Here is a 25,207-nt window from a genome sequence, read left to right as displayed (position 1 = left end):
AAAATATGTTATGTGGACATGTGTCCGGAAACGCTTACTTTCCATGTTAGAGCTCATTTTATTACTTCAAATCACATTAATCATGGAATGGAAACACACAGCAACAGAACGTACCAGCGTGACTTCAAACACTTTGTTACAGAAAAAAAACCCTCCGTCGCATGGAATCCCTGATGCGCTGATGCAGCCCTGGAGAATGGCGTATTGTATCACAGCCGTCCACAATACGAGCACGAAGAGTCTCTACATTTGGTATCGGGGTTGCGTAGACAAGAGCTTTCAAATGCCCCCATAAATGAAAGTCAAGAGGGTTAAGGTCAGGAGAGCGTGGAGGCCATGGAATTGGTCCACCTCTACCAATCCATCGGTCACCGAATCTGTTGTTGAGAAGCGTATGAACACTTCGACTGAAATGTGCAGGAGCTCCATCGTGCATGAACCACATGTTGTGTCGTACTTGTAAAGGCACATGTTCTAGCAGCACAGGTAGAGTATCCCGCATGAAATCATGATAACGTGCTCCATTGAGCGTAGGTGGAAGAACATGGGGCCCAATCGAGACATCACCAACAATGCCTGCCCAAACGTTCACAGAAAATCTGTGTTGATGACGTGATTGCACAATTGCGTGCGGATTCTCGTCAGCCCACACATGTTGATTGTGAAACTTTACAATTTGATCACGTTGGAATGAAGCCTCATCCGTAAAGAGATCATTTGCACTGAAATGAGGATTGACACATTGTCGGATGAACCATTCGCAGAAGTGTACCCGTGGAGGCCAATCAGCTGCTGATAGTGACTGCACCCGCTGTACATGGTACGGAATCAACTGGTTCTCCCGTAGCACTCTCCATACAGTGACGTGTCAACGTTACCTTGTACAGCAGCAACTTCTCTGACGCTGACATTAGGGTTATCGTCAACTGCACGAAGAATTGCCTCGTCCATTGCAGGTGTCCTCGTCGTTCTAGTTCTTCCCCAGTTGCAAGTCATAGGCTGGAATGTTCCGTGCTCCCTAAGACGCCGATCAATTGCTTCGAACGTCTTCCTGTAGGGACACCTTCGTTCTGGAAATATGTCTCGATACAATCGTACCGCGCCACGGCTATTGCCCCGTGCTAATCCATACATCAAATGGGCATCTGCTAACTCCGCATTTGTAAACATTGCACTGACTGCAGAACCACGTTCGTGATGAACACTAACCTGTTGATGCTACGTACTGATGTGCTTGATGCTAGTACTGTAGAGCAATGAGTCGCATGTCAACACAAGCACCGAAGTCAACATTACCTTCCTTCAATTGGGCCAACTAGAGGTGAATCGAGGAAGCAAAGTACATACTGACGAAACTAAAATGAGCTCTAACATGGAAATTAAGCGTTTCCGGACACATGTCCACATAACATCTTTTCTTTATTTGTGTGTGAGGAATGTTTCCTGAAAGTTTGGCTGTACCTTTGTGTAACACCCTGTATTGCAGTACAAATATTTACAAATCGCACTCTGTATTACCGTTAGCATTTTGAGGTGTAAGTTACGTTGGACACTGTTGTCTGGTAAATATAATGTTACCTAAAATTTATGTGTACATGGTATACTCAATAGATGTACAACAGAATGTTTCTTTTGTTGCAGGACCCAAATGATGGACCACATTTGGAGCAGCAAGAAACGTGGGTGGAGGCACTGCCTGTGTCACCACACGCGACACCACCCAAGTCTCAACCCCCGAACAAGGAAGTGCAGCTGTATTCACCAAAGCAGTTACGACCACATTCACCGAAACCGTCGGAATCACACTTACCAAACCATTCACACGCGCAGTCGGCGAGGCATCCGTACGTGCAGACTCCGAGGCAATCGTTCCCACTGTCTCCGAGACTGGCACAGCCGCAGTCTCCGAGAGAGATGCACCCGCCGTCTCCGAGGCAGGTGCACCCGCAGTCTCCGAGACAGTCGTGTACACAGTCTCTGAGGCAGCCAGTTCTGCAGCCTCTGGAGGAGTCGCACCCGCAGTCTCTGAGCCAGTCGTACCCCCAGTCTCCCAGCCAGTCATACCCCCAGTCTCCGAGCCAGTCGCACCCCCAGTCTCCGAAGCAGGCACTGCCGCAACCTCCGAGCCACTCGCAGCCGCAGTCTCCGAGGCACACACACGCGGAATCTCCGAACCAGTCGCACATGCAGTCTCCGAGGCACACGTACGTGCAGTTTCCGAACCAGTCGCGCCCACACTCACCGAGCCAGTCGCACCCGGCGTCTCCCAGACACTCGCAAGCGCAGACTCTGAGCCAGTCACACTCACCGAGCCAGTCGCACACGGCATCTCCCAGACACTCGCAAGCGCAGACTCTGAGCCAGTCACACAGGCAGTCGCACCCCACATCTCCGAGCCAGTCGCAGTCACAGTCTCCGAGGCAGTCACACCCGCGCACGCTGTGGTACTCTCAGTCACAGAGGGCTGCGCACCAGCATTCGCCGAAGGAACCGCACCGACCGCTGCTGAGGCAGCCCCAGTTCACGCCCCAGAAGCAGTCCCAGGAGCCGAAGGAAACGCGGTCTCCTAAGGAGCTGTGGCCAGACCGGCCGAAGCAGCCGCAGTTCCAGTTGCAAAAGCAGCTAGTAGTGCACGTGGAAAAACTACCGGGGGAGTCGCCGAAATGCGAGCAGCAAGAGCGACAGCATTCACCGTCCCCGAAGCAGCAGCAAAATTCTTTGCAAAAGGAACTGTATGTCCAGCTAGAGAAGCTGGCGGGTGAGCCGCAGGAGGAGGTCAAACACCAGACGTCGCTATCCCCGAAGCAAGCACAGTTTCCACTGCATAAGCAGCTGCACGTCCAGCTCGAGAAGCTCACCGAAGATGCTGACCAGCAGGAGCCAGTGCAGCATCAGTCGTCACCTGCGAAGCAACAGGACGGTCTTCTGCTTAACCAGCTGCACATAAAGCTCGAAAAGCTGCCCGAGGATTCTTGGAAATTGGAACAGCAGCACCAGCAGCAACAGTCGTCGTCACCGAACCATCCGGGGCTTCTGAAACCTAAGGAGCCCCACATACAACTGGAAACGCTGCCACTGGGCACAGAGAATTGCGAGGTAAAGCAACAGGAACCGCCGCTCTCGAATCGGCTCCCGTCTCTGTCACACTGTCGACTGCAAGATCAGCTCGCAACGCAGGTGGAAGAGAAGCAGCTGCAACTGCTTCCACCCGGTTCTCGCTATACCATCCCAGCTCCCGAACCGGTGGCGACGCGACAGCGAGTGTACCTACAGCAGCTCGTGGATACACAGCAGAAGTGGGGCTCTCCTGTCTTCCAGCCACGCGTGGTGCTGGAGAGGCTGAGTCCGAAGCGGCTGGCCAGCACACTCCAAGCCCGCGTCGTGCTTCGCCCCCTCAGCAGCGAGGTCCTCAAGAAGTACGGCATCCAGCAGACACTGCATCGGAAGCTGGAGCAAGTAAGTGATTTTAAAATGCTTCGCGTATGTGTTGTTGCTGTGTTGTGGACATCTGTTGGAAGACTCTACATCTCTGCATCACTACTGCAACGTGCATCCACTTGAACCTGCGTGCTGTAGTCCAGCCTTGGTCATCCTCTACTAGTTTTGCTCCCATTCTTCCCTCTCTTACCAAAGTCACGCTTCCTTGATGGTTCAGCCGGCCGGGGTGGCCGAGCGGTTCGTGGCGCTTCAGTCTGGAACCGCGCTACCGCTACAGTCGCAGGTTCGAATCCTGCCTCGGGCATGGATGTGTGTGATGTCCTTAGGTTTAATTAGTTGTAAGTTCTAGGCGACTGATGACCTCAGCTGTTAAGTCCCACAGTGCTCAGAGCCATTTGAACCTTGATGGTTCAGCATACATCATATAAACCGACCATTTCTTTTTGTCAAGTTGTCACATAAATTTCTTTTCTCGTCAGTTTTATTCAGTACCTCTTCATTAATTATCCCAGTTAATCTTCAGTATTTTTATCTATTTTAGAATTCATAATGCTAAGTTGTAGTCATCAGTCCAAACTGATTTGACACAGCTCTGTATGTCTCGCCCACCTTGAGCAAGTCTTCCCATATCTGCATACCTATTACACCCTAATTCTGTATGAACCTCTTTATTGTATTTAAAGATTAGCCTCCCTCTTCAATTTTTACCGCCTCTTCTTCTCCTCCACACTTCCCAATCATTACAAAATTAGGTATTACTTGAAGCTGTAAGATCTGTCAAATCTGCGTACCTCATCTGCTACTGCTAAAACAAAATGGCTCTGAGCACTATGGGACTTAACTGCTAAGGTCATCAGTCCCCTAGAACTTAGAACTACTTAAACCTAACTAACCTAAGGACATCACACACATCCATGCCCGAGGCAGGATTCGAACCTGCGACCGTAGCGATAGCGCCGTTCCAGACCGTAGCGCCTAGAACCGATCGGCCACCCCGGCCGGCTGCTACTACACAATACGTTTCAAAAGCTTCCATTCTCTTCTTGTCTGTGCTTTCGGGCAAATTTTTCTGACCACTCCCATTCTGCATTTTATATTCTTATCACTCCTGTCATCCCCGGTTTTTTGCTGTCAAATTTCAGATCTCTTCCACTGCTGTAATGTCTCATTTCCTAATCTGATATCCTCATCACCACCTGACTTAATTGGACTTCTGTCCTTATCCTTTTTACTTTTGTTGATATCCTTTCAATTTCACTGATTTCCCAAGTCCGATATCATGTCTAACAAAGTTACAATGTCACTGGCGATCCTCAAATTTTTTGTTGTTGCTCTAGCTGAATGTTAATTCCCTTTTCAAAATTCTCCTTTCTTTCCACTATTGCTTGTTGTATTGCAGATAGAATAGCATCAGGGTGGAGGGGGAGGGGGTGGGGGAGAGGTAGGTTGCAACCCTCTGTCACTGTCTTTTGGATTTAAGAGTGAGCTCTCGTCCCGCCAAGGTAAACAACCGAATAATTAAGTAAATAAACGTATAAATATGTACCTGGGTGGCCAGTTTTCACGTCGGTTGGAGGCAAGGGCATGCGATCCACAGTGGGATCACAACAGTATGTTTGGTAAAGCAATGTTATACTCCAAAGGACTTTTGGATTGATGAAAGCTTCACATTTATACACACCTAGTCCACTGATGGCAGCCGGTAGGGAGTAAATCCTCTGGGGAAATTTATGTAACATCGTAAAATGGACAGAATTAGGGTCATCAACGAATACAATTGCACGTAGAGTCTTGAAAATAGATGTATGCAGCCTCCGACATGACTGCATGTCACTGATAAAGTCGAATATCACATTAAAGTCAACGTGGATAATGCTTATGGCAAAGAAAGAATGAAGTGGTTAACAAAGAGACAAGTGTCCCTTGTACTACTGACCTTGAATTCGGAGGAGTCAACCGACATGAACGAATCTTCGAATCAGTTGTATGTAATGATGTAGTGGAATTTATTCGACGGAACTGGGAGTGTAGAAAGTTGTTTGAAGGAAAGAAATTTGATGGCATATTACGGAAGGAGAAGAAGGAATTGCGATATTGCAGTGGCTGTGTTGTTCGAACGCACGATGCCATGTTGTTTCGGACGTGGATGTCCGAAAGAACAGGCACTGTGGCGACTACAGCCATTATGAAATTATTAAATGTATTTGTTGTTGCGAATACGAACAACCATCAGCTGTTTATAGAAATGACGACAGTGAAAATTTTTGCCGAACCAGAAACTGAACTCGGATTTGCCGATTATCGCGAGCGGTCGCGTTACCTTTAGGCTACCCGAGCAAACTTTTCGGCCAGACCCAAACTTCCATTGATATTCAACCACGTGTCTACAATCTGCACTCGTACATCCATTATGTATATTCCCGTACAGGGGAGACATTTTACTTGAAAGTAGCTTGCCCGGTGTCGGCGGATAGTTCCGATCAAGTTTGCCTGTCGTAGTTATGAGCAGCACAAATACTGCAGTATCATACGTAAATGGAAATAAGGCTCCGCATTAGACGACAATATTGAGATCCTTGGGAGAGAGAACCGGGACCAAACTATTCTGCATGGCATATAAGGAAAAATCAGAGCGGCGAGATACCCTTAGACAATGAAAAGTAGTGATAATCCCACTTCCAAAGATGGCGGGCGCTAACAGGTATAAAAATTACCGAAATTAAGGCTGCACAGTGAAAATTTTAAATAAATGCCCCCATCTCCCCCCCCCCCCCCCCCCAAGAAAACCAACCGGTTTCAGTCGGGGGGAGCTGGAAGACCCAGGTATTGGAGAGTGTTGACCGATACACTTGTTAAGGAAGAATCGTGCTACATTTTCCCGAAGAGCCATATGAAAGTGTGCTGGTGCACCATCGTGCATGTACTGCTTACGCCTCCTTTCAGCATAAGAAACATCATCCAAGTAGTGGAATAGCTTGTGTTGCAGGAAAAGGAAGGTATACACAACCAGTAAGTTGGCGAGCTAGGAAATGTGGCCCTATCGACAGGTCGCCAAATACGCCCGCCGAAACCTTTACGGAAAATCTCCACTGATGTACCGTCTCACAGGTAGCATGTGTGTTGTGTATGTTCGTAATACTGTCTCGGATGAAGCATGCTCCTCTGCAAATAAGATATCCACACGGAACTGTGCATCATTCCCGCGTTGTGTAAGGATCCATTAGTAGAAGATAACATAGGCTCAAAAGACAGGTGCGGACATGGACTGTACGTTCTGCAGGGGATAGGCAAGATAATGTGAACAGTGGTAGTAATGGGATGCTTGTGTTTGACGGTGAACAACGTAGATCAGGCACATGTCGCGCTGGAATGTGAGTGTTCAGTATGGACTAGGTATCAGTGCGGTCTGTTTACGAGTAGTGCGCACTTCGTATTTGCATTCAGAGGCCGAGGTCGACGTCCAATGAGAGACCTAACAGAGTTCCAAAGAGGGCAGATTGTGGGGGCCCGATAAGCTGGAGCATCAGTAACCAAGACAGCCAACTTGTTGAATGTCTCAGGAGCAACTGTTTCAACATTCACGACAGCCTATGCAAAACATGGAAAGACATCATCGTGTAAACGTAATAGTGGGCGCATATCAAAACTGAATGACAGAGATCGTCGCACGCTGACACGAATTATGTCAAAATAACACAAAACTACGGCGGATAAAGTGACAGTGCAGTAGCGCCCGACGCGGTGGCCGAACCGGCTCTATCCGGAACCGCGCGACCGCTGCGGTCGCAGGTTCGAATCCTGCCTCGGGCATGGATGTGCGTGATGTCCTTAGGTTAGTTAGGTTTAAGTAGTTCTAAGTTCTAGGCGACTGATGACCTCAGATGTTAAGTCCCATAGTGCTCAGAGCCATTTGAACCATATTTGACTAAGCCTGATGGGCCCTCCTCACAGAATCAGTGCAAACATTACAGAAATGGCTGAGGGCCGATTATGAAAGTGCGTCTGCCTGGGTCGAAATCTAGCTAAGAAGTGAACGAGGCACACTCCAGTTCCGTCGAGCTGCACAGCCCGCTAGAGTGCAGACGACGGGCTGCCAACCTTGTGTTGGCGCGGCGTTGTAGTAGTATCAGTGGCAATGGTACCACACAAAGAAGTTGGTATAGGCATGCGTATTCACGTACAGAGGTATGTAAGCAGACAGAATACGCCGATACAGGGTGAGTCACCTAACGTTACCGCTGGATATATTTCGTAAACCACATCAAATACTGACGAACCGATTCCACAGACCGAACGTGAGGAGAGGGGCTAGTGTAATTGTTTAACACAAACCATACAAAAATGCACGGAAGTATGTTTTTAACACAAACCTACGTTTTTTTAAATGGAACCCCGTTAGTTTTGTTAGCACATCTGAACACACAAACAAATACGTAATCAATGCCGTTTGTTGCATTGTAAAATGTTAATTACATCCGCAGATATTGTAACCTAAAGTTGACGCTTGAGTACCACTCCTCCGCTGTTCGATCGTGTGTATCGGAGAGCACCGAATTACGTAGGGATCCAAAGGGAACGGTGATGGACCTTAGGTACAGAAGAGACTGGAACAGCACATTACGTCCACATGCTAACACCTTGTCATTGGTCTTTTTCACTGACGCACTTGTACATTACCATGAGGGGTGAGGTACACGTACACACGTGGTTTCCGTTTTCAATTACGGAGTGGAATAGAATGTGTCCCGACATGTCAGGCCAATAGATGTTCAATGTGGTGGCCACCATTTGCTGCACACAATTGCAATCTCTGGCGTAATGCATGTCGTACACGCCGCAGTACATCTGCTGTAATGTCGCCGCAGGCTGCCACAATACGATGTTTCATATCCTCTGGGGGTTGTAGGCACATCGCGGTACACATTCTCCTTTAACGTACCCCACAGAAAGAATTCCAGAGGTGTAAGATCAGGAGAACGGGCTGGCCAATTTATGCGTCCTCCACGTCCTATGAAACGCCCGTCGAACATCCTGTCAAGGGTCAGCCTAGTGTTAATTGCGGAATGTGCAGGTGCACCATCATGCCGATACCACATACGTCGACGCGTTTCCAGTGGGACATTTTCGAGCAACGTTGGCAGATCATTCTGTAGAAACGCGATGTATGTTGCAGCTGTTTGGGCCCCTGCAATGAAGTGAGGACCAATGAGGTGGTCGCCAATGATTCCGCACCATACATTTACAGTCCACGGTCGCTGTCGCTCTACCTGTCTGAGCCAGCGAGGATTGTCCACGGACCAGTAATGCATGTTCCGTAGATTCACTGCCCCGTGGTTTGTGAAACCCGCTTCATCGGTAAACAGGTAGAACTGCAACGCATTCTCTGTTAATGCCCATTGACAGAATTGCACTCGATGATTAAAGTCATCACCATGTAATTGCTGATGTAGCGACACATGAAACGGGTCAAAGCGGTGACGATGCAGTATGCGCATGACACTGCTCGCCGACCGTGGCCCGTGTTTGTTACAACACGCAACTGAACGCCGAAGTTTTCTAGCGTCAACTTTAGGTTACAATATCTCCGGATGTAATTAACATTTTACAATGCAACAAACGGCTCTGATTACGTATTTGTTTATATGTTCAGATGTGCTAACAAAACTAACGGGGTTCCATTTAAAAAAACGTAGGTTTGTGTTAAAAAACATACTTCCGTGCGTTTTTTTATGGTTTGTATTAACCAGTTACACTAGCCCCTCTCCTCGCGTTCGGTCTGTGGAATCGATTCGTCAGTATTTGATGTGGTTTACGAAATATATCCAGCGGTAATGTTAGGTGACTTACCCTATATAAGACAGATGTCTAATGCAGTTGTTAGATAGGTTACTGCTGCTATGCACGAGCGATGGGACACAGCATCTCCGAGTTAGCGATGATCTGGAGATTTTCCCGTACGACTATTTCACGAGTCTACCATGAATATCAGGAATTCGCCGAAACATCAAATCTCCGACATCGCTGCGGCCGGAAAAACATCGTGCAAAAACGGAACCAACAACGACTGAAGAGAGTCGTTCAACGTGACAGAAGTGCAAGCCTTCCGCAAATTGCTTCAGATTTCTCATGCTGGGCCATCAACATGTGTCAGCGTACGAACTATTCAACGAAACATCCTCGCGATGGGCTTTCGGAGCCGAAGGCCCACTCCTGTACCCTTGATGACTGCACCACACATGCCGGCCGCGGTGGTCTAGCGGTTCTAGGCGCGCAGTCCCGAACCGCGCGACTGATACGGTCGCAGGTTCGAATCCTGCCTCGGGCATGGATGTGTGTGATGTCCTTAGGTTAGTTAGGTTTAAGTAGTTCTAAGTTCTAGGGGACTGATGACCACAGTAGTTAAGTCCCATAGTGCTCAGAGCCATTTGAACCATTTTGCACCACACAAAACTTTACAGCTCGCCTGGGCCCGTCAACACCTACATTGATGACTGGAAACATGTTGCCTGGTAGGACGAGTCTCGTTTCAAGTTATACCGAGGGGACGGACGTGTACGGGTATGGAGACAACCTCATGAATCCATGGACCCAGCATGTCAGCAGGGGACTATTCAAGCTTGTGCAGGCTCTATAATGGTGTGTGACGTGTGCAGTTGGAGTGATATGGAACCCCTGATACGTCTAGATACGACTGTTACAGGTGACACGTACGTAAGCATCTTGTATCATCAGTTGGATCCATTCATGTCCATTGTGCTTTCGGATTTGGGCAATTCCAGCAGGACAATGCGACTCTCCACCCGTCCAGAATTGCTACAGAGTGGCTCCAGCAACACTCTTCTGAGTTTAAACACTTCCGCTGGCCACCGAACTCACAAGACATAAAAATTATTGAGCATATCTTGGATTCCTTGCAACGTGTGTTCAGAAGAGATCTCCACCCCGTCATACTCTTACTGATTTGTGGACAGCTCTGATTGATTCATGGTGTCACTTCCCTCCAGCACTCCTTCAGACTTTAGTCGAGTCCATGCCACGTCGTGTTGCGGCACTTCTGCGTGCTTGTGGGGGCCCTTTGCGATGTTAGGCAGGTGTACCAGTTTCTTTGGCTCTGCAGTGTAGTTTCCTATCTGCTTGTGATGGTACACTTTTGTGACGGATTGACTGTGTTCGCCAACGATCGTAACATTAAATTAATTCTATTTTTAGCTTCTGGGAGTCCATCTTGATATATAACAGGAAATGTGCTGCCTGAATCATTGACTCGTCACCACCCAGCCTAAACCGCTAGGGATAAAAAATTGAAAGTTGTCGAGGTTGTTGACTTTAGACTGTAGGTATCGCATAAAGTCATTTTTCGAAATACCATTCCTAAGGGAGTGAAATATGGGATGGAAGTTATCTCGAAAATATTTCGTTACATTGAAACTTTTTAAAATTAAATCTTTGAAAATTGTTATTTGACTTCTCAATTAGAAATAAATATATGGTAGCAGATGAAAGTTTGTATGGAAATATCACCACAATAATTCAAAAGGCAGGATTAACAAAAAATCTCTGATTCCAGCAACCAGAATCTTTTCGTCAGAAATACATTCGGAAATGACAAAATGCTTCTGTGGCCTTACTTAGTGTGGAAAGTTTTGATGTATTGCAATTTCTGAACAAATCAAAGAAAGCTATTTGACAGTCACCATAAGAAATCGGCTTTGTCAGAATTCCGTAGAAATAGAAACGCCCCTTTAATACATTAATTTCATAGTATGCGTAATATACTCGTATGTTTATAAAATTATTTTTGTTGTAATTACTACGAAAGCGCGAGCGAAGCAGCGGGCTACGAGCTAGTACCCAGAATGAAATTTTCGCTCTGCAGCGGAGTATGCCCTCATATGAAACTTCTTGGCGGATTGGACCGAGACTCGAACTCGGGACCATTACCTCTCGTGGGCAAGTGCCCTACCATCTGATCTATCCAAGCACGAGTCACGATCTGTCCTCAAAGCTTTAGTTGCGCCGGTACCTCGTCTCCTACCTTCCAAACTTCGCAGACGGTCTCCCGCGAAAGGCAAAGTTTCCGAGTTCGAATCTCGGTCCGGCACACAATTTTAATCTGCGGGGAAGTTTCAGGTTTCTCTAAGCTAGTTGTTATTTGATGAGATTGAAATCCTATAGACATCATTGTGGGTAAAATCTTCAGCATTGTCAGACTGTTTTCTTAATCAGATAAACATTAAAATTTGATACTGGATATTAATGTGTCTTGGCGCCAAATCTGATACGGGATTTGCTACGATCTGCCGCCGCTGCAGGACTGCTTGGCCTCCTCCATCCAAAGTCCCGGCCCGTAAGGCGCGACCATCTGCCACTTGTGGACTGGCCGTCACCTGTCTTTTGCTACCGGGTTGCATCGCCACAACGGCGTATACAGTTCTACGCCCGCGAATTGTCGTAAACGTCACAGTTTTCTATTCGTGGAAGAATGCTGGATTCGTCTGGAACCTTGACGATCGTCGTAGGAGAGGATTGAAGCGATCAAGTACAAATGCACGAGTCAGGCGTGCAGGGACAAAGGGTTTATAAGCAGCTTGGGTCAGTCACGTTTGAGCCGCTGTCAGTATGGATGCCGGACCCCTCTTATCGCTGGCCTAGGTAATTTGAGGGCTGTGCGGTATCGCGATAGGATCCTTCAACCCATTGTCCAGGCCGTGCCGCCGACATTCGGCGATGCCTTCTTCTTGAACACGTCTTGTAGGTGTGTGTGTGTGTTGGTTACGGCGCTCATCGGCGAGGCTGTCAGCGCCCTGAGACACATGAGAAGTAACTGGTCCGTGCGCGGGACTCACCACCGGGACCACGCGCCACTGTTAAGCGCCAGTGAAGGACTGGGTCCCTTACTTCGATTGCACATAATTCGTCAAGGTCAATCCAACACATTTATTTCAAATAACATAAATGAAGTTATTTGAATCTGTCTGACATTAAATAGGAATTTTAAAAAAAAATCAATATCAGCTGATTTAGTGCGTGAAGCGCGAGTTAAGCCATTAACCGGATAAACTGAACAATTCTCCGTAATTCAAAAGAAAGAGGAAAACAAAATTGAATCAATACACCCCACTGACAAATATCCAAAAAAGTTACAATACTACTCAAAGGAATTCACTGAAGTGGGGAGCAGTCATTCACCCGACAGAACACTTCAAAATGAGTTTAATAACACAGCTGCGTGCCCCAGAAAACTGCAAGACATTAAATACACTTAATTTGACGAATAACAAATACTCATTAACATTACGCCACTCCTGTTTGAACTGCAGTGTCCCAAAGAAACAGGCGCTTATTCTGAAAGATGAATTTTTTTTGTATGTTTAAATTACAGCATTAAGGAATTCCAAACCTTTCCCATATCTAGGCGGAGGCTGAGCCAGAAACACAGAATGCCACAAAAAACACAGTTTTGCTGTGAAATCTTACAGGACACCCGGTAGCAGTAACTGACGAGGGGTCGGCTCCAACAAGTAACACAGGCTAAGAGTCAGGCTGGGAGCACATCCTACGAGAACTTGTTCACACTATGCTCACCACAAACTGTAGGCATTCCGGCCGAAGATCCGCTTGCGGTGGCTGCCAGAAGGACGAAGCAACCGACAGGCCCACGCTTTGCTTCTCACACAGGCACCTCAGTTTGTACAAACATCTAGGGCAACACCAACTCCGTACTCCCCTCTCACTGCGAAGCTCGGCACAGTTTATACGAAATGCCTTCCAGGCAACCAGTAACCGACGCAGGAGTTTCACGATTAGCAAACAGCCCCAGCGTAACAGACATCACACGTGTGCTTACGTTCGGGCCACAACTCCGCCAGTCTGACCGGCCGCCCCAAACCGACCGCCTCTCGCCGTCCCGCGCGCCCCAGCCGAAAACGCAAAGATGCTCATGCCCGGGGACGCGCCAAACATAACAAGCCGATCGCTGATGATCCACCAGCGATCTGGCTCAGAATCGAATGTGGAAAAAATTACTAAAATGTGCTCATACACGCTAAGACAACGGGAAAGAGTAAAAGATGGTATACAAGAGATCAAATTCAGAAGTAAAACGACAAAGGAGCTAAAAGGAAGGCGCAGGAAAGTGTCACTGGCTGACGTAAAATGTGGGCGAACCACCCTGCAAACGTTTTAAAACCATCGCCCTAAACTCTTGCTAAAAACGTCGGACGATTCACAAAACGTTTAAACCCTAACCACATTCGTTTGATCATACATTGCAGATCGGTCGGCAAATCTGCCGCGGGCCGCTGGTTGGAAATTAAAACGCAGCCAAATAGAATGTGGCACAGAGTGATCTGCACCCCACAAGCGCCACGCTTTGGAGGGTCCTCTCGCCGGAGAAGGAAGCCGTGTGTCATAGGGCTGTGTGTGGCTTGTGCGAAGACTAGTCAGGAGGACCTCGTCCCGTCTGGAAGGAGGTACGCTGTGGTCGAGATGTGGGCTTTACTACACGAAGCTTACTGTCGGTCACTTCCAGCCACTCTTCCTCCCACCGACGCAAGACTCTGGAGCTCAACAGCGAGGGGGGATGGCACATGAAATACCCGAGGATCGACACACGCCTCCTTGCCTGCTAGATCCCCCCTTTCGTTCCCCACAGTTCCCATGTGCCCTGGTCACCAGCACAAAGACACCTCCGTCCCCCGTCGTTGTAATTGGAGGAGGGCATCATGGATAGTCTGGACTACTTTATCTGCTGGGTACAAACGTTTCAGGGAGTGAAAAGCAATGAGAGAATCGCAACAGACAAGATAATCCTCTTGCAGGAGGCAGGAATCAGCACAGAGCAGCGGCCTGTAGTGTCCGCTGGTGTGCAGGCTTACTGCCAGTTGAAGCTTGCAGTGCGACCTGAGCGAAGCTGCTCGCACACTGGATGACGTCACAAAAGTGGGACAGGCCTGAACAGTGACGTGCAGAACAGCTTGTGCGTCACACACACACACTGCGGCAGTGTGGAGGCTTCCAGCTGACTGCTTTTACTGTGGATACTGTTTTGTTTTTCACAGTAGAATAGTTCCAGTTTTAGAAGACGCATTCTTTCGCTCCCTGTCTCGTTTGAATCCAACACCACATACATTCGCAGGTTTGCAAAATATGCGCAACTTTTCTAGAACAGTTTATTGTAAGGTACCTGCCCGGGCTACGGACTGGTAACACTAATTGTCTAGTGGCGGACTACATGGTGGAGTAGCGCAAATAAATTAAATACAGAAACCTTCCTAGTGAATCAGTCTCATCTATTAGTGAAGACCGTACTAAAATCACCACAGTAGTTCCTGAGATTTGCCTTCATATGCAGACACTAAAACGCGTCGGAAGCTTTAAATTGGTAATATGTACACTGATCAGCCACAATGTTATGACCACCTACCTACTGTCGATACAAACTCGTTCTGGCGAGGAGTGACTGCCAGTCAGACGCACGCACAGTGCGTGTAGTGTCAGTAAGCGTGCTGTCCGTGTTGTGTAGAGTGGGGCAGGTGCGCCATCTATCAGATTGTGATGGCTCCGAGGCTCGGCACAAGGCTGTCGCAAACTGCACGACCTGTCGTGTGTTCGAGGAGTGCTGTGGCGAGTGTCTTCAGCACGCGGCGAAACCACGTCCAGACGTCGTGGGCTTGGGCGTCCACCCCTCATTACAGATGTCGGATATCGTCGGCTTGGAAGACTGCTGAAACAGGACAGGCGGCGAACTGCGGGGAAAGTAACACCAGACCTCAGTGCTGGGCGGAGTACAAGTGTGTGTGCACACTCAGTGGACCGAATACTCGTAACGATAGGCCTCAGCAGCCGACGACCCATGCGTGTGGCAATGTTGACACCACGAATTTGGGAACTCCGACTGAAATGTGCACGTGACCATCGACACTGGACGTTGGCGCAGTGGCAGAGCGTCGCACGGCCTGATGAAACCCGATACCTTCTTCATCGTGCCGATGGGAGGGCGAAAATCCGTCGTCTTCCGCGGGAACAGCTCCTCGACACCTGTATTTTGCGGGACGAGCCGGCGGCGGTCCCATTATGCTCTGGGGAACATTAATGTAGGCATCCGTGGGTGCAGTGGAGCCGGTACAAGCCACCGTGACAGCCAAGGAGTGCCGCACACTGCCTCGAGACCACTTACACCCCTTCATGAGGATCATGTTTCCCGGCAGCAGTGGCATTTTTCATCAAGATAATGCGCCAAGTGACAAGGTCAGGGGCATGACGGAGTGGTTCGAAGAACACAGTGGCGAGTTGCAGCTGATGTGCTGACCTCCCAGCCCGCCAGATAGAACACATCTCGGATGTTATTCAACGTTGCGTCAGAGCTTACCGCCCGGGTGTCGAAACGTGGTGCCGACTCCGTCCAGCGGCCTACCGAGGCCTCGTTACTACCATCCTACGACGCGACGCCGCTTGTATCCGTGCCGAAGGTGGACATACTGGGTGGTCGTGATGTTGTGGGTGATCGTTGTATAGATGTGAGTAGGAACCAGGAGGTAGAATGTAAAACATGGCAGGATTCCAAGGCAGTGTTCTTCAACAGGTACCCTTTGCTCTATCTTTATCTGTAGTCCCTTAAGTGTTTATAAGGTAGTTTCCAACCATAATTAACTTAGCTATCAAAATACTGTATTTGCAACGTATAGTAATAAGAAATTGTTATATGAACTAGTAATTCAATCTCAGCAAATAGATGAAATAATTTACTGCAGCTTAGAACGTTAATAGAAGGAGAAAATATGTATGTAAGAAGAAATTACTGTGCACCGTTGCTTCCATACGGTCGGCCGAAATAAAAACCCGTAAGAATGTAAAAAGGTATATAGGCTGGTCATCTGTAGCCCCTAGAGGATCTACCTTTGACTGTACTCATTTGAAAAATGTTCGACAGAGTGAATTCACCTAGAACGAACCTACATTGTAAGTGTGGGCAAATTTGTCGTAACGCAACCGACTGATCTTTCATCATCAGACCGGGAACTTCTCACGGTCCGCTCGTTACAGCCGCACGGGTGGTGGCAATAAAATACCACAAACCATCCTGAAGTGTCGTCAGACGTACGGTAGAAGAAATGACCAGAAGGCGTCGAGTGTCGGACCAGCCGTCTTGCCTAAGCCGTGACCGCAAGATGATGGGGTGACGATGGTGATACGTGTGCACAGCGGAGAACTGCGCTGGCCGCACTAAATGTGGTGACTGGTGCGGCGGCCGATGATGCGCCGAGGCGGCGAGCGCCGGGCAGCGAGGACGGGCCCTGACCCCAATTCCAGGCCGTGCTGGGTCTGCCAGCCGGCGGGCGAGCCAAGCTCGAGCGGCGGGCGCGGCTGGTCTGACGTAACAGGGCCCAGTCTGCGCCCACGAATCCCCCTCTCGTGGTGAGGACGATGGCGGTCACACACCGAAGCGCCAAAGGAACTGCTATAGGCTTGCGTATTCAAATACAGAGACATGTAAACAGGCAGAACACGGCGCTGCAGTCGGCAACACCTATACAGGACAACAAGTGTCTGGCGAAGTTGCTAGATCGGCTACTGCTGCTACAGTGGCAGGTTATCAAGATTCAAGTGTCGCGTCCGGGCGGCACAGCCTCACTATACCAGAAGGAAGTAAGTGCGAACTGCGTAGCGCAATCGGGACGTTATCGACAATAGGTTAGTTACAAATTGCTGTCAACCTTTATATCGGAGATGAGGGGGGGGGGGGAGGGGGGAGAATCTCCTTGGTTTGAAGCAAATAAGTTTCCTGAAAATAGGTTACAGAATTGCGATAGGCAGGAAAGATTGGTTAGTTTCTATCAAGTTTATTATCACATATACTTAGGTGAGGTGTTGGACCATAAACCCTTAGTAAGATTCAGTCTATTTGTTCGGACTTGCTACTTCAAAGCTAATTGCCGGTATATATAAGAAACAATTACAAAGCAATCACTTGTTCTTGGTTAGCACTGAAATCTCTCTAAGTAATTGACACAAAGACTGACAGCCTCTGTTCAACACTATTCCAATAAAACTCTAAAAACCCTACTCGACCTACAGTTCTTGAGTGTCCACCACAGTCAATTGTAGTGTTGGCAGTTAGCCAAACTACGCACACTAATTGAGAGAGGAGGCCGAAATGCACGCGTCAAACTCACGCAGGCTGGCGTGAGGTCTCAAACAGGATACGGAATGAATGCTATAAAGAAAAGTACGTAGCTACTGGAATACTTAACTTTAATCCATCATTTGTATACATCGTTCTTGACGGTACGGTATAAATAATAGCAACTGTTAATGACGCCTTGCTAGGTCGTAGCCATTGACTTAGCTGAAGGCTATTCTATCTATCTTCTCTGCAAATAAGCGAGGCTTCGTCAGTGTTGCATCGCTAGCTAAGTCGTCCGTACAACTGGGACGAGTGCTAGTAAGTCTCTCGAGACCTGCCGTGTGGCGGCGCTCGGTCTGCAATCACTGATAGTGGCGACACGCGGGTCCGACGTATACTAACGGACCGCGGCCGATTTAAAGGCTACCACCTAGCAAGTGTGGTGTCTGGCGGTCACACCACATCTATCACCGTCTTCTCGTAGTTGAAGTCTTTATCAGCTGTATCGGCTGCTACGGGCCTACCCAGCCCTACTGGCGTCTCGCTGTGGGATCTCCAAACTGCTGGCACTGGCTCTGAATCTGCATCTGAATCTCTGCTCCTAGCTATTCCGCTGCCTGGCCTTTTATTTCGTTTATCTTGTACTTGGGTGCACACGAATTAATTTGTTTCACACGACCCTTTCATTTCTAAGTGATCGGATTGCACAAGAATGCCTATAGTTCCACACGACACTCTCGTTTCTGATTGGTCGGCTTGCGCAAGAATGCCTTCGGTTCCACTCGATACTTCCGTTTCTAGCTGCACACAACTTAATTTGGTTCCACACGAGTCTTTTCCGCACTTGACTGACACTCTCTCTTGCTGTATTATCGCCCTGGTGTTTGCGTCTTCCATTGCACAAGTTTGATTCGTGCTGCTTCCTCTGGCAGGAAGTCAAACACTAAATTATTTGATCGACAAGCCATACTTGGCAGCCCCCGCCGCTTATCTTGTCCCTACGTCCTGGTGGACTATTTCGTAATGTCGGCTCGCTGTTTGCCTATGGAGCCGGGACTCTTATTATGGTCACAAAAGCAAGAATAAAAATAAAAATTTTCTACGGCTACAACACAAGTGAGTTTGAAGTGATGTTACAGTCTGCGCACGAGCGATGGGGGACAGCACCTTCGAGTTAGCGATGAAGTGGGGATTTTCCCTTACGACCATTGCACGAATGTACCGTGAGTAACAGGTATCCGGTTAAGCATCAGCCGTGCAGGGTAGCCGCGCGTTTTCGGGCACCTTGCCACAGTTCGCGCGGCTCCTCTGTCGGAGGTTCGAGTCCTCCCTCTGGCATGGGTGTGTGTGTGTGAGTGTGTCGTTCAAATCATAAGTTAGTTTAAGCTAGTTGATGCAGTGTGTAAGTCTAGGGACCAATGACCTCAGCTATTTGGTCCCTTAGGAATTCACATACATTTGAACATTTTGTAAAACATCAAATCTGCGACGTCGCTGAGGCCAGAAAAAGATTCTACAAGAACGGGACCAACGACGACTGAAGAGAATCGTTCAACGTGGCAGAATTGCAACCCTTCCGCAAATTGCTGCAGATTTCAATGCTGTGGGCCATCAACAGGTGTCAAGACTGCGAACCATTCAACGAAACATCATCGGTACTGGTTTCTGGAGCCGAAGGCCCACTCGTGTACCCTTGATGACTACACAACACAAAACTTTACGCCTCTCCTGGGCCGTCAACACCGACATTGGACACTTGATGACTGGAACCGTGTTGCCTGGTCGGACGAGTCTCGTTTTATATTGTGTCGAGCAGATGCTGCATGCCAGCAGGGAACTGTTCCAAGCTGGTGGAGCCTCTGTAATGGTGTGGGGAGTGTGAAGATGGTGTGATATGGGACCCCTGATAGGTCTAGATACGACTGTGACAGGTGGCACGTACGTAAGCATCCTGTCTGATCACCTGCATCCATTCGTGTCCATTGTGCATTCCGACGGACTAGTGCAATTCCAACAGGACAATGCGACACCCCACACCTCCACAATTGCTACCGAGTGCGTCCAGGAACACTCTTCTGAGTTTAAACACTTCTGCTAGCCACCAAACTCCCCAGACACGAACATTATTGAGCATATGATGCCTTGCAACGTGCTGTTCAGAAGAGATCTCCACCCCCTCGTACTCTTAGGTATTTATGGACAGCCGTGCAGAATTCACGGTGTCAGTTCCCTCCAGCACTACTTCAGACATTAGTCGAGCCCATGCCATGTCGTGTTGCGGCACTTCTGCGTGCTCGCGAGAGCCCTTCACGATATTAGGCAGATGAACCAGTTTCTTTGGCTCTTCAGTGTACATAAAATTGGTAATTACTCGTTGAGAGGTACAATTCTGTTCTACCTCTCAGAAGAACACACATTCCTAGAAACACTGCACGTGCAACTATGTGACCAATAAGTAATCGTATGCGCTATCAGATTGCTAATTCTACCTCCCAGGACTGCAGCACACGTTCGAATAAATGGTTCCCGAAAAGGACCATAACATACAACAGAGCGTGTGCACAAGCCAACTCACTACTAATGAACCGTCATTTTTATAAAGAATTCTCAGAATATATGCATCGTATGTGTAAGTTAGTTAGCGCATAGTTGTAGTCCTCTAAATTGCTAAAATATCTCTTCTCGCCACGATACGAGCTTCAATATCTCGATAGTTAGGACTTAACATTCATATATCATTAGTTACCTACAAATCTCTAAAGTGTTGAAAACTGTCAGAATTGAAGCATTTTCGCAATAGAATCTGAAACTCAAATCCAGAGATACAAATTGTTACTAAAAGAACGTAAATGAACTTCTTCAGGTTCCACCTCTAGTTATTTGTTACGCTATTAAAATGTATAAGTTCATTCCGTTAGTAAATCTTTTAGCAATATTCTGGCCAACACTAGTATTTAATTAATCGTAATGTTTCCATGCCAACTCGTATGAAATTGCTTTAATGTCTTAAGCTGTAAGGCGCTAGTCTTCGAAACTGACCACTTTCGGTTTTAACTACTCTCAATTGAGTTGTACCGAGCGAGATGGCGCAGTGGTTAGCACACTGGACTCGCATTCGGGAGGACGACGATTCAAATCCGCGTCCGGCCATCCTGATTTAGGTTTTCCGTGATTTCCCTAAATCGCTCCAGGCAAATGCCGGGATGGTTCCTTTGAAAGGGCACGGCCGACTTCCTTCCCCGTCCTTCCCTAATCCGATGAGACCGATGACCTCGCTGTTTGGTCTCTTCCCCCCAAACAATCCAATCCAGTTAAGTTGTCTAGATCTTATCGCAAACTTGGGCGTGCTTACGCTGCTTGCTAAATGTCAGAACTATAACTTTACATCACTTTTTAAATTCTGTCATGTTTTACAGTTAGTTACCCAAAGTTCGTTGCGGATAAATAACTAGGGGACTAAAATTTATCTTTAACGAATGAAGGTTATTTTTCTCTCTTTATAAATGTGAAAGCTTTACAATCACCAAACATCGACTGTCAATAAGTGACTGCAGAAAATTAAAATCCCCACACTAAGCGAAATGTACAATAAAAAAAAAGACTGAAAATAAATACTGCGCACCACCACCATTTTGTATGTCAAATTAAAGTTCAGATTTTTAATATAGCAGCCTCTTTAGGTGTTGGTCGCTCGCGTACGCAGTAGCAAATCCTAAACGTAATTGTCACTCATCACTTTTACTACGGAAATAATGGTTGGAGTTAAAATTTCCGCTTTGAAATGGTTCGTCTAGGGCGGTAAGGTTGTAGTGTTTCGGGATATTTGTAAACATCCCGTCACACCATTGGAAAGCCGTCGACAACAGATGCTCGTGAGTAAGTTGAATAAGGATAAATATAGTGGGAAAGGGAAACTGTATGTTTTGTCTTTCTCGTATGCAGTGAATGTGGAGCAATGGTGCGGCCGGCGAGAAGGGTACCAGTAAAAATGGTAACAAAAGCACTGGTCGCCCGGGAGTCATTTGTCTCAAGGTGCAGCAAGTGCATGAATCCGAGACCCAAGGAGTAAACCACGCACCAACAAGGGCGTAATGAACAATTCAAGAGTGGTAGTAGTTTTTCTGATTTTTCTCTCAGGTCATACAGTATGCAAGTACGGACGTTTGAATGCACTTGAAGAGCGTGGTATTACCATAGCAATTGTTAGTTGTGTTGTGATAAGTAATAGTGAAAATGTTGGGCAACATATGCGCCTGGTTGTGACAAGTGTGGCTATTTATTTAGTAGTGTAGTAGAGAGAACTAGCGGAAGCATTCCAGGACCCTTCACCGCAGTTTGATCGACAGGGAGGTGGCACGGAAGGACCCCGACCACAAAAAAAAAAAACTACTTTGAGATGAGTAATACTACTTTCATCTGGCGGTGTATTGGGGTCAGCAAAATATTGCCCTGTTATATCGGTCAAGGACGCAACTTCCCGCTAGTGCTGGTATAAAACCCATCACAAATCTTACAAAATAAACAACAGCAGGAAAAGAAGGAAAAATACACCCCCGGGTCTCAGTGACTACGCCAATAACAATACGTACTGTCAAAATACGCTCTCTGTAGTAATTCACCTGCTATCCATGTGTTCTGTGATTGATTCTCCGATACAGAAAAGCTTCGAGAATAATGCTTGATAAGCAATGACTCCACATACAGAATAACGTCACTACCTCGTAGCATGATACTATACTCAAAAAATAAACTGAAGAGCCGAAGAAACTGGTACACCTGCCTAATGTCGTGTAGGGCTCCCGCGAGCACGGAAAAGTGCCGCAACACGGCGTGGCATGGGCTCGGCCAATGTCTGAAGTCGTGCAGGAGGGAACTGACACCATGAGTCCTGCATGGCTGTCCATAAATCCGTAAGAGTACGAGGGTGTGGAGATATCCTGTGAACAGTGCGTTGCAAGGCATCCCAGATATGTTCAGTAATGTCTGGGCAGTTTGATGGCCAGCGGAAGTGTTTAAACTCAGAAGAGTGATCCTGGAGCCACTGTGTAGCTATTCTGGACGTGTGGTGTGTGGCATTGTCCTGTTGGAATTGCCCTAGTCCGTCGGAATACGCAGTGGACATGAACGGATGCAAGTGATCAGACAGGATGAGTACGTACGTGTCACATGTCAAGAGTCGTATCTAAACGTATCAGGAGTCCCATATAACTTCAACTGCACACGCCCCACACCATTACAGAGCCTCCACAAGCTTGAACAGTCCCCTACTGCCTTGCAGAGTCCATGGATTCATGAGGTTGTATCCACATCCGTACACGTCCATCGGCTCGATAAAATTTGAAACGAGACTCGCCCGACGAGGTAACATGTTTCCAGTCATCAACAGTCCAATGTCGATGTTGACGGGCCCAGGGAAGGCGTAAAACTTTGTGTCGTGCAGTCGTCAAGGGTACACGAATGGAGCTTCGGATCCGAAAGCCCATATCGGTGATGTTTCGTTGAACGGTTCGCACGCTGACACTTGTTGATGGCCCAGCATTGAAATATGCAGCAATTCGCGGACGGGTTGGACTTCTGTTACGTTGACGATTCTCTTCAGCCGTCGTTGGACCTGTTCTTGCAGGATGTTTTTCCGACCGCAGCGATGTCGGAGATTCGATGTTTCACCGGACTCTTGATATTCACGGTACACTCGTGAAATGGTCGTACTGGAAAATCTGTACTTCATCGCTGACTCGGAAATGCTGTGTCCCACCGCTTGTGCGCCGACTATAAGACCATGTTCAAAGTAAGTTAAATCTTGATGAACTGCTATTGTAGCAGCAGTAACCGATCTGACAACTGTGCCACACACTTGTTGTCTTATATTGGCGCTGGCGACCGCAGGCGCCGTATTCTGCCTGTTTACATATTTCTGTATTTGAATACGCGTGCCTGTACCAGCTTCAGTGTACCATCACGGCTGATACTCATCTGCCTTAGAGAGCGCCTTCCTAAATCTCCCTCAACCATTTGCAGCACCCAAACCCACTGTTGTGTGCACTAACTAATGTAACAGGCAACAACAAGGACCACTTGAGACAGAATAACTCGAGTCAAAACTTTAGTGTCGTCGTATTTAAAAGACTCATGAATTCTACTGTCTAATACCGACACAGCGTACAAACCACTCTTGACTAAATCTGTATCAACTTAAAATCACTTGACCTTTCGCCAAATTTCACTCAAAATATGAGGAGCCCGACTCTCAGAGATTCAGAAAATGACTACATTCATCGTGCCCGAGATCAGTTACTGCATTCTTCGAACCTTGCATTTCAAACAGAACTCAGCCCAAGAACTGCTTTTTATATTTTTTCAACAAAGTCGCGGAAAATTGCACACTGAGGGAATAATCGATACAATCTGCTCCAAGTAGGTATCGATCACACTTGTAGACGAGCCGTAGCTCAGTGCAGTAACACATATGTCGTCTTGCTGACTCAAGCTCACTATCTCCTCAATAGTGAGCAACTCAAAACTCCTTCAGTACCATAGCTGAACCATTAATTCAGACAAATATAGGGCGCTAACAACTAAACCAGAGAATCTCATGGCCGCCGGTTGCTCTTCTAGGAGCCAGCTCGCCCTGGATGGTCTCCGACACGCCCGAGCTCTGCGTGGATGATTTTTGCCGTCTGGACACAGTACGGATTTTTTCTAGAACGATTTAATCAACATGGACTTTAGTTACAATGAAATGATAAATATCACATCCTTTTCCTTGACTTACCTTACTGTTTGTCTGTTATTGCAATAGACTGAAACTATAAAATTAAATTGTGAGGACACGAAAACCTACACTGTAATTTTGACACGTGACAGTGTAATTTGGCGCGGCGGCTGTTTCGGCGCTGCCCCGTAGTAAAGACACACGCGTGCCTGCGCAGACCATCGCCCATATAATGCCGCCTCCGCCTTTTCTGTCAGTTTGTAGTACAGTACTTAGGAACTCCATAAATGGATCAGACAGGGATGTAGTACAAGTGACCAGCGTTTCCCCCCATTTCCCACTAGGTCATTCTCCACTTCCCTGCTATACAACTTAATCGCAACAGTAACTTACTTCGCCTCGTTGCGCAAATAAGACCTGTAGTGCCTTCGGGAGACTACTTTCACGGCAGCGGAATTTGAGTAGAGCTTGAAAAAATCTCTAATTTTATGCGGTAAATGTGTTCGTCTGTGTTCATATCGGGACTCAAATGCAACAACCGGAAAGATAAAATGCGATGTTATGCGCTACAGAAGAGAAAAAGGTAAGGAATTTGCAGATCGAAAAAGATGTCCATTCCTAGATTTAGGATCATTTCGAATTCTGCGGTGTGCGTTACAGTGACACATCCAGTCATACAGTTACGAGTTTTGCAACCCAGTTGGCATGACTGCTCGGTAACAGGTGAAATTAGAGAGGCTACTATTATCTTGATTCAGTCCTAAGCTGCAATGTCACTTCTTTCGGCCGATTTCAGGAGGGTTTTCATCAAGTTGTATGCTTGCCCTCTAAATCTACATCGACACACTGCAAATCACATTTAAGTGCCCTGTAAAGGGTTCATCGAACCACCTTCATAATTTTCTATTATTCCAATCTCGTATAGCGCGCGG

At 47.5% G+C, this 25,207-nt stretch overlaps 1 protein-coding gene across 2 annotated transcripts in view; it reads left to right on the top strand.

Annotated features, from left to right (window-relative positions):
- The window catches only part of LOC124716903 (putative mediator of RNA polymerase II transcription subunit 12), a 435,024-nt gene that overhangs the window by 203,649 nt on the left and 206,168 nt on the right, over window positions 1–25,207 (top strand). For both annotated transcript variants that reach the window (XM_047243461.1, XM_047243460.1), the window contains one exon: window positions 1,642–3,456. In XM_047243461.1, coding sequence (XP_047099417.1) covers window positions 1,642–3,456 — 1,815 coding nt within the window. The remainder of the gene's footprint in view (window positions 1–1,641; window positions 3,457–25,207) is intronic.

This window comes from Schistocerca piceifrons, chromosome 9, assembly GCF_021461385.2.
Source record: "Schistocerca piceifrons isolate TAMUIC-IGC-003096 chromosome 9, iqSchPice1.1, whole genome shotgun sequence".
In the NCBI taxonomy this organism is placed as follows: Eukaryota; Metazoa; Arthropoda; class Insecta; order Orthoptera; family Acrididae; genus Schistocerca; species Schistocerca piceifrons.
This window is presented reverse-complemented; position numbering and strand designations above follow the sequence as displayed.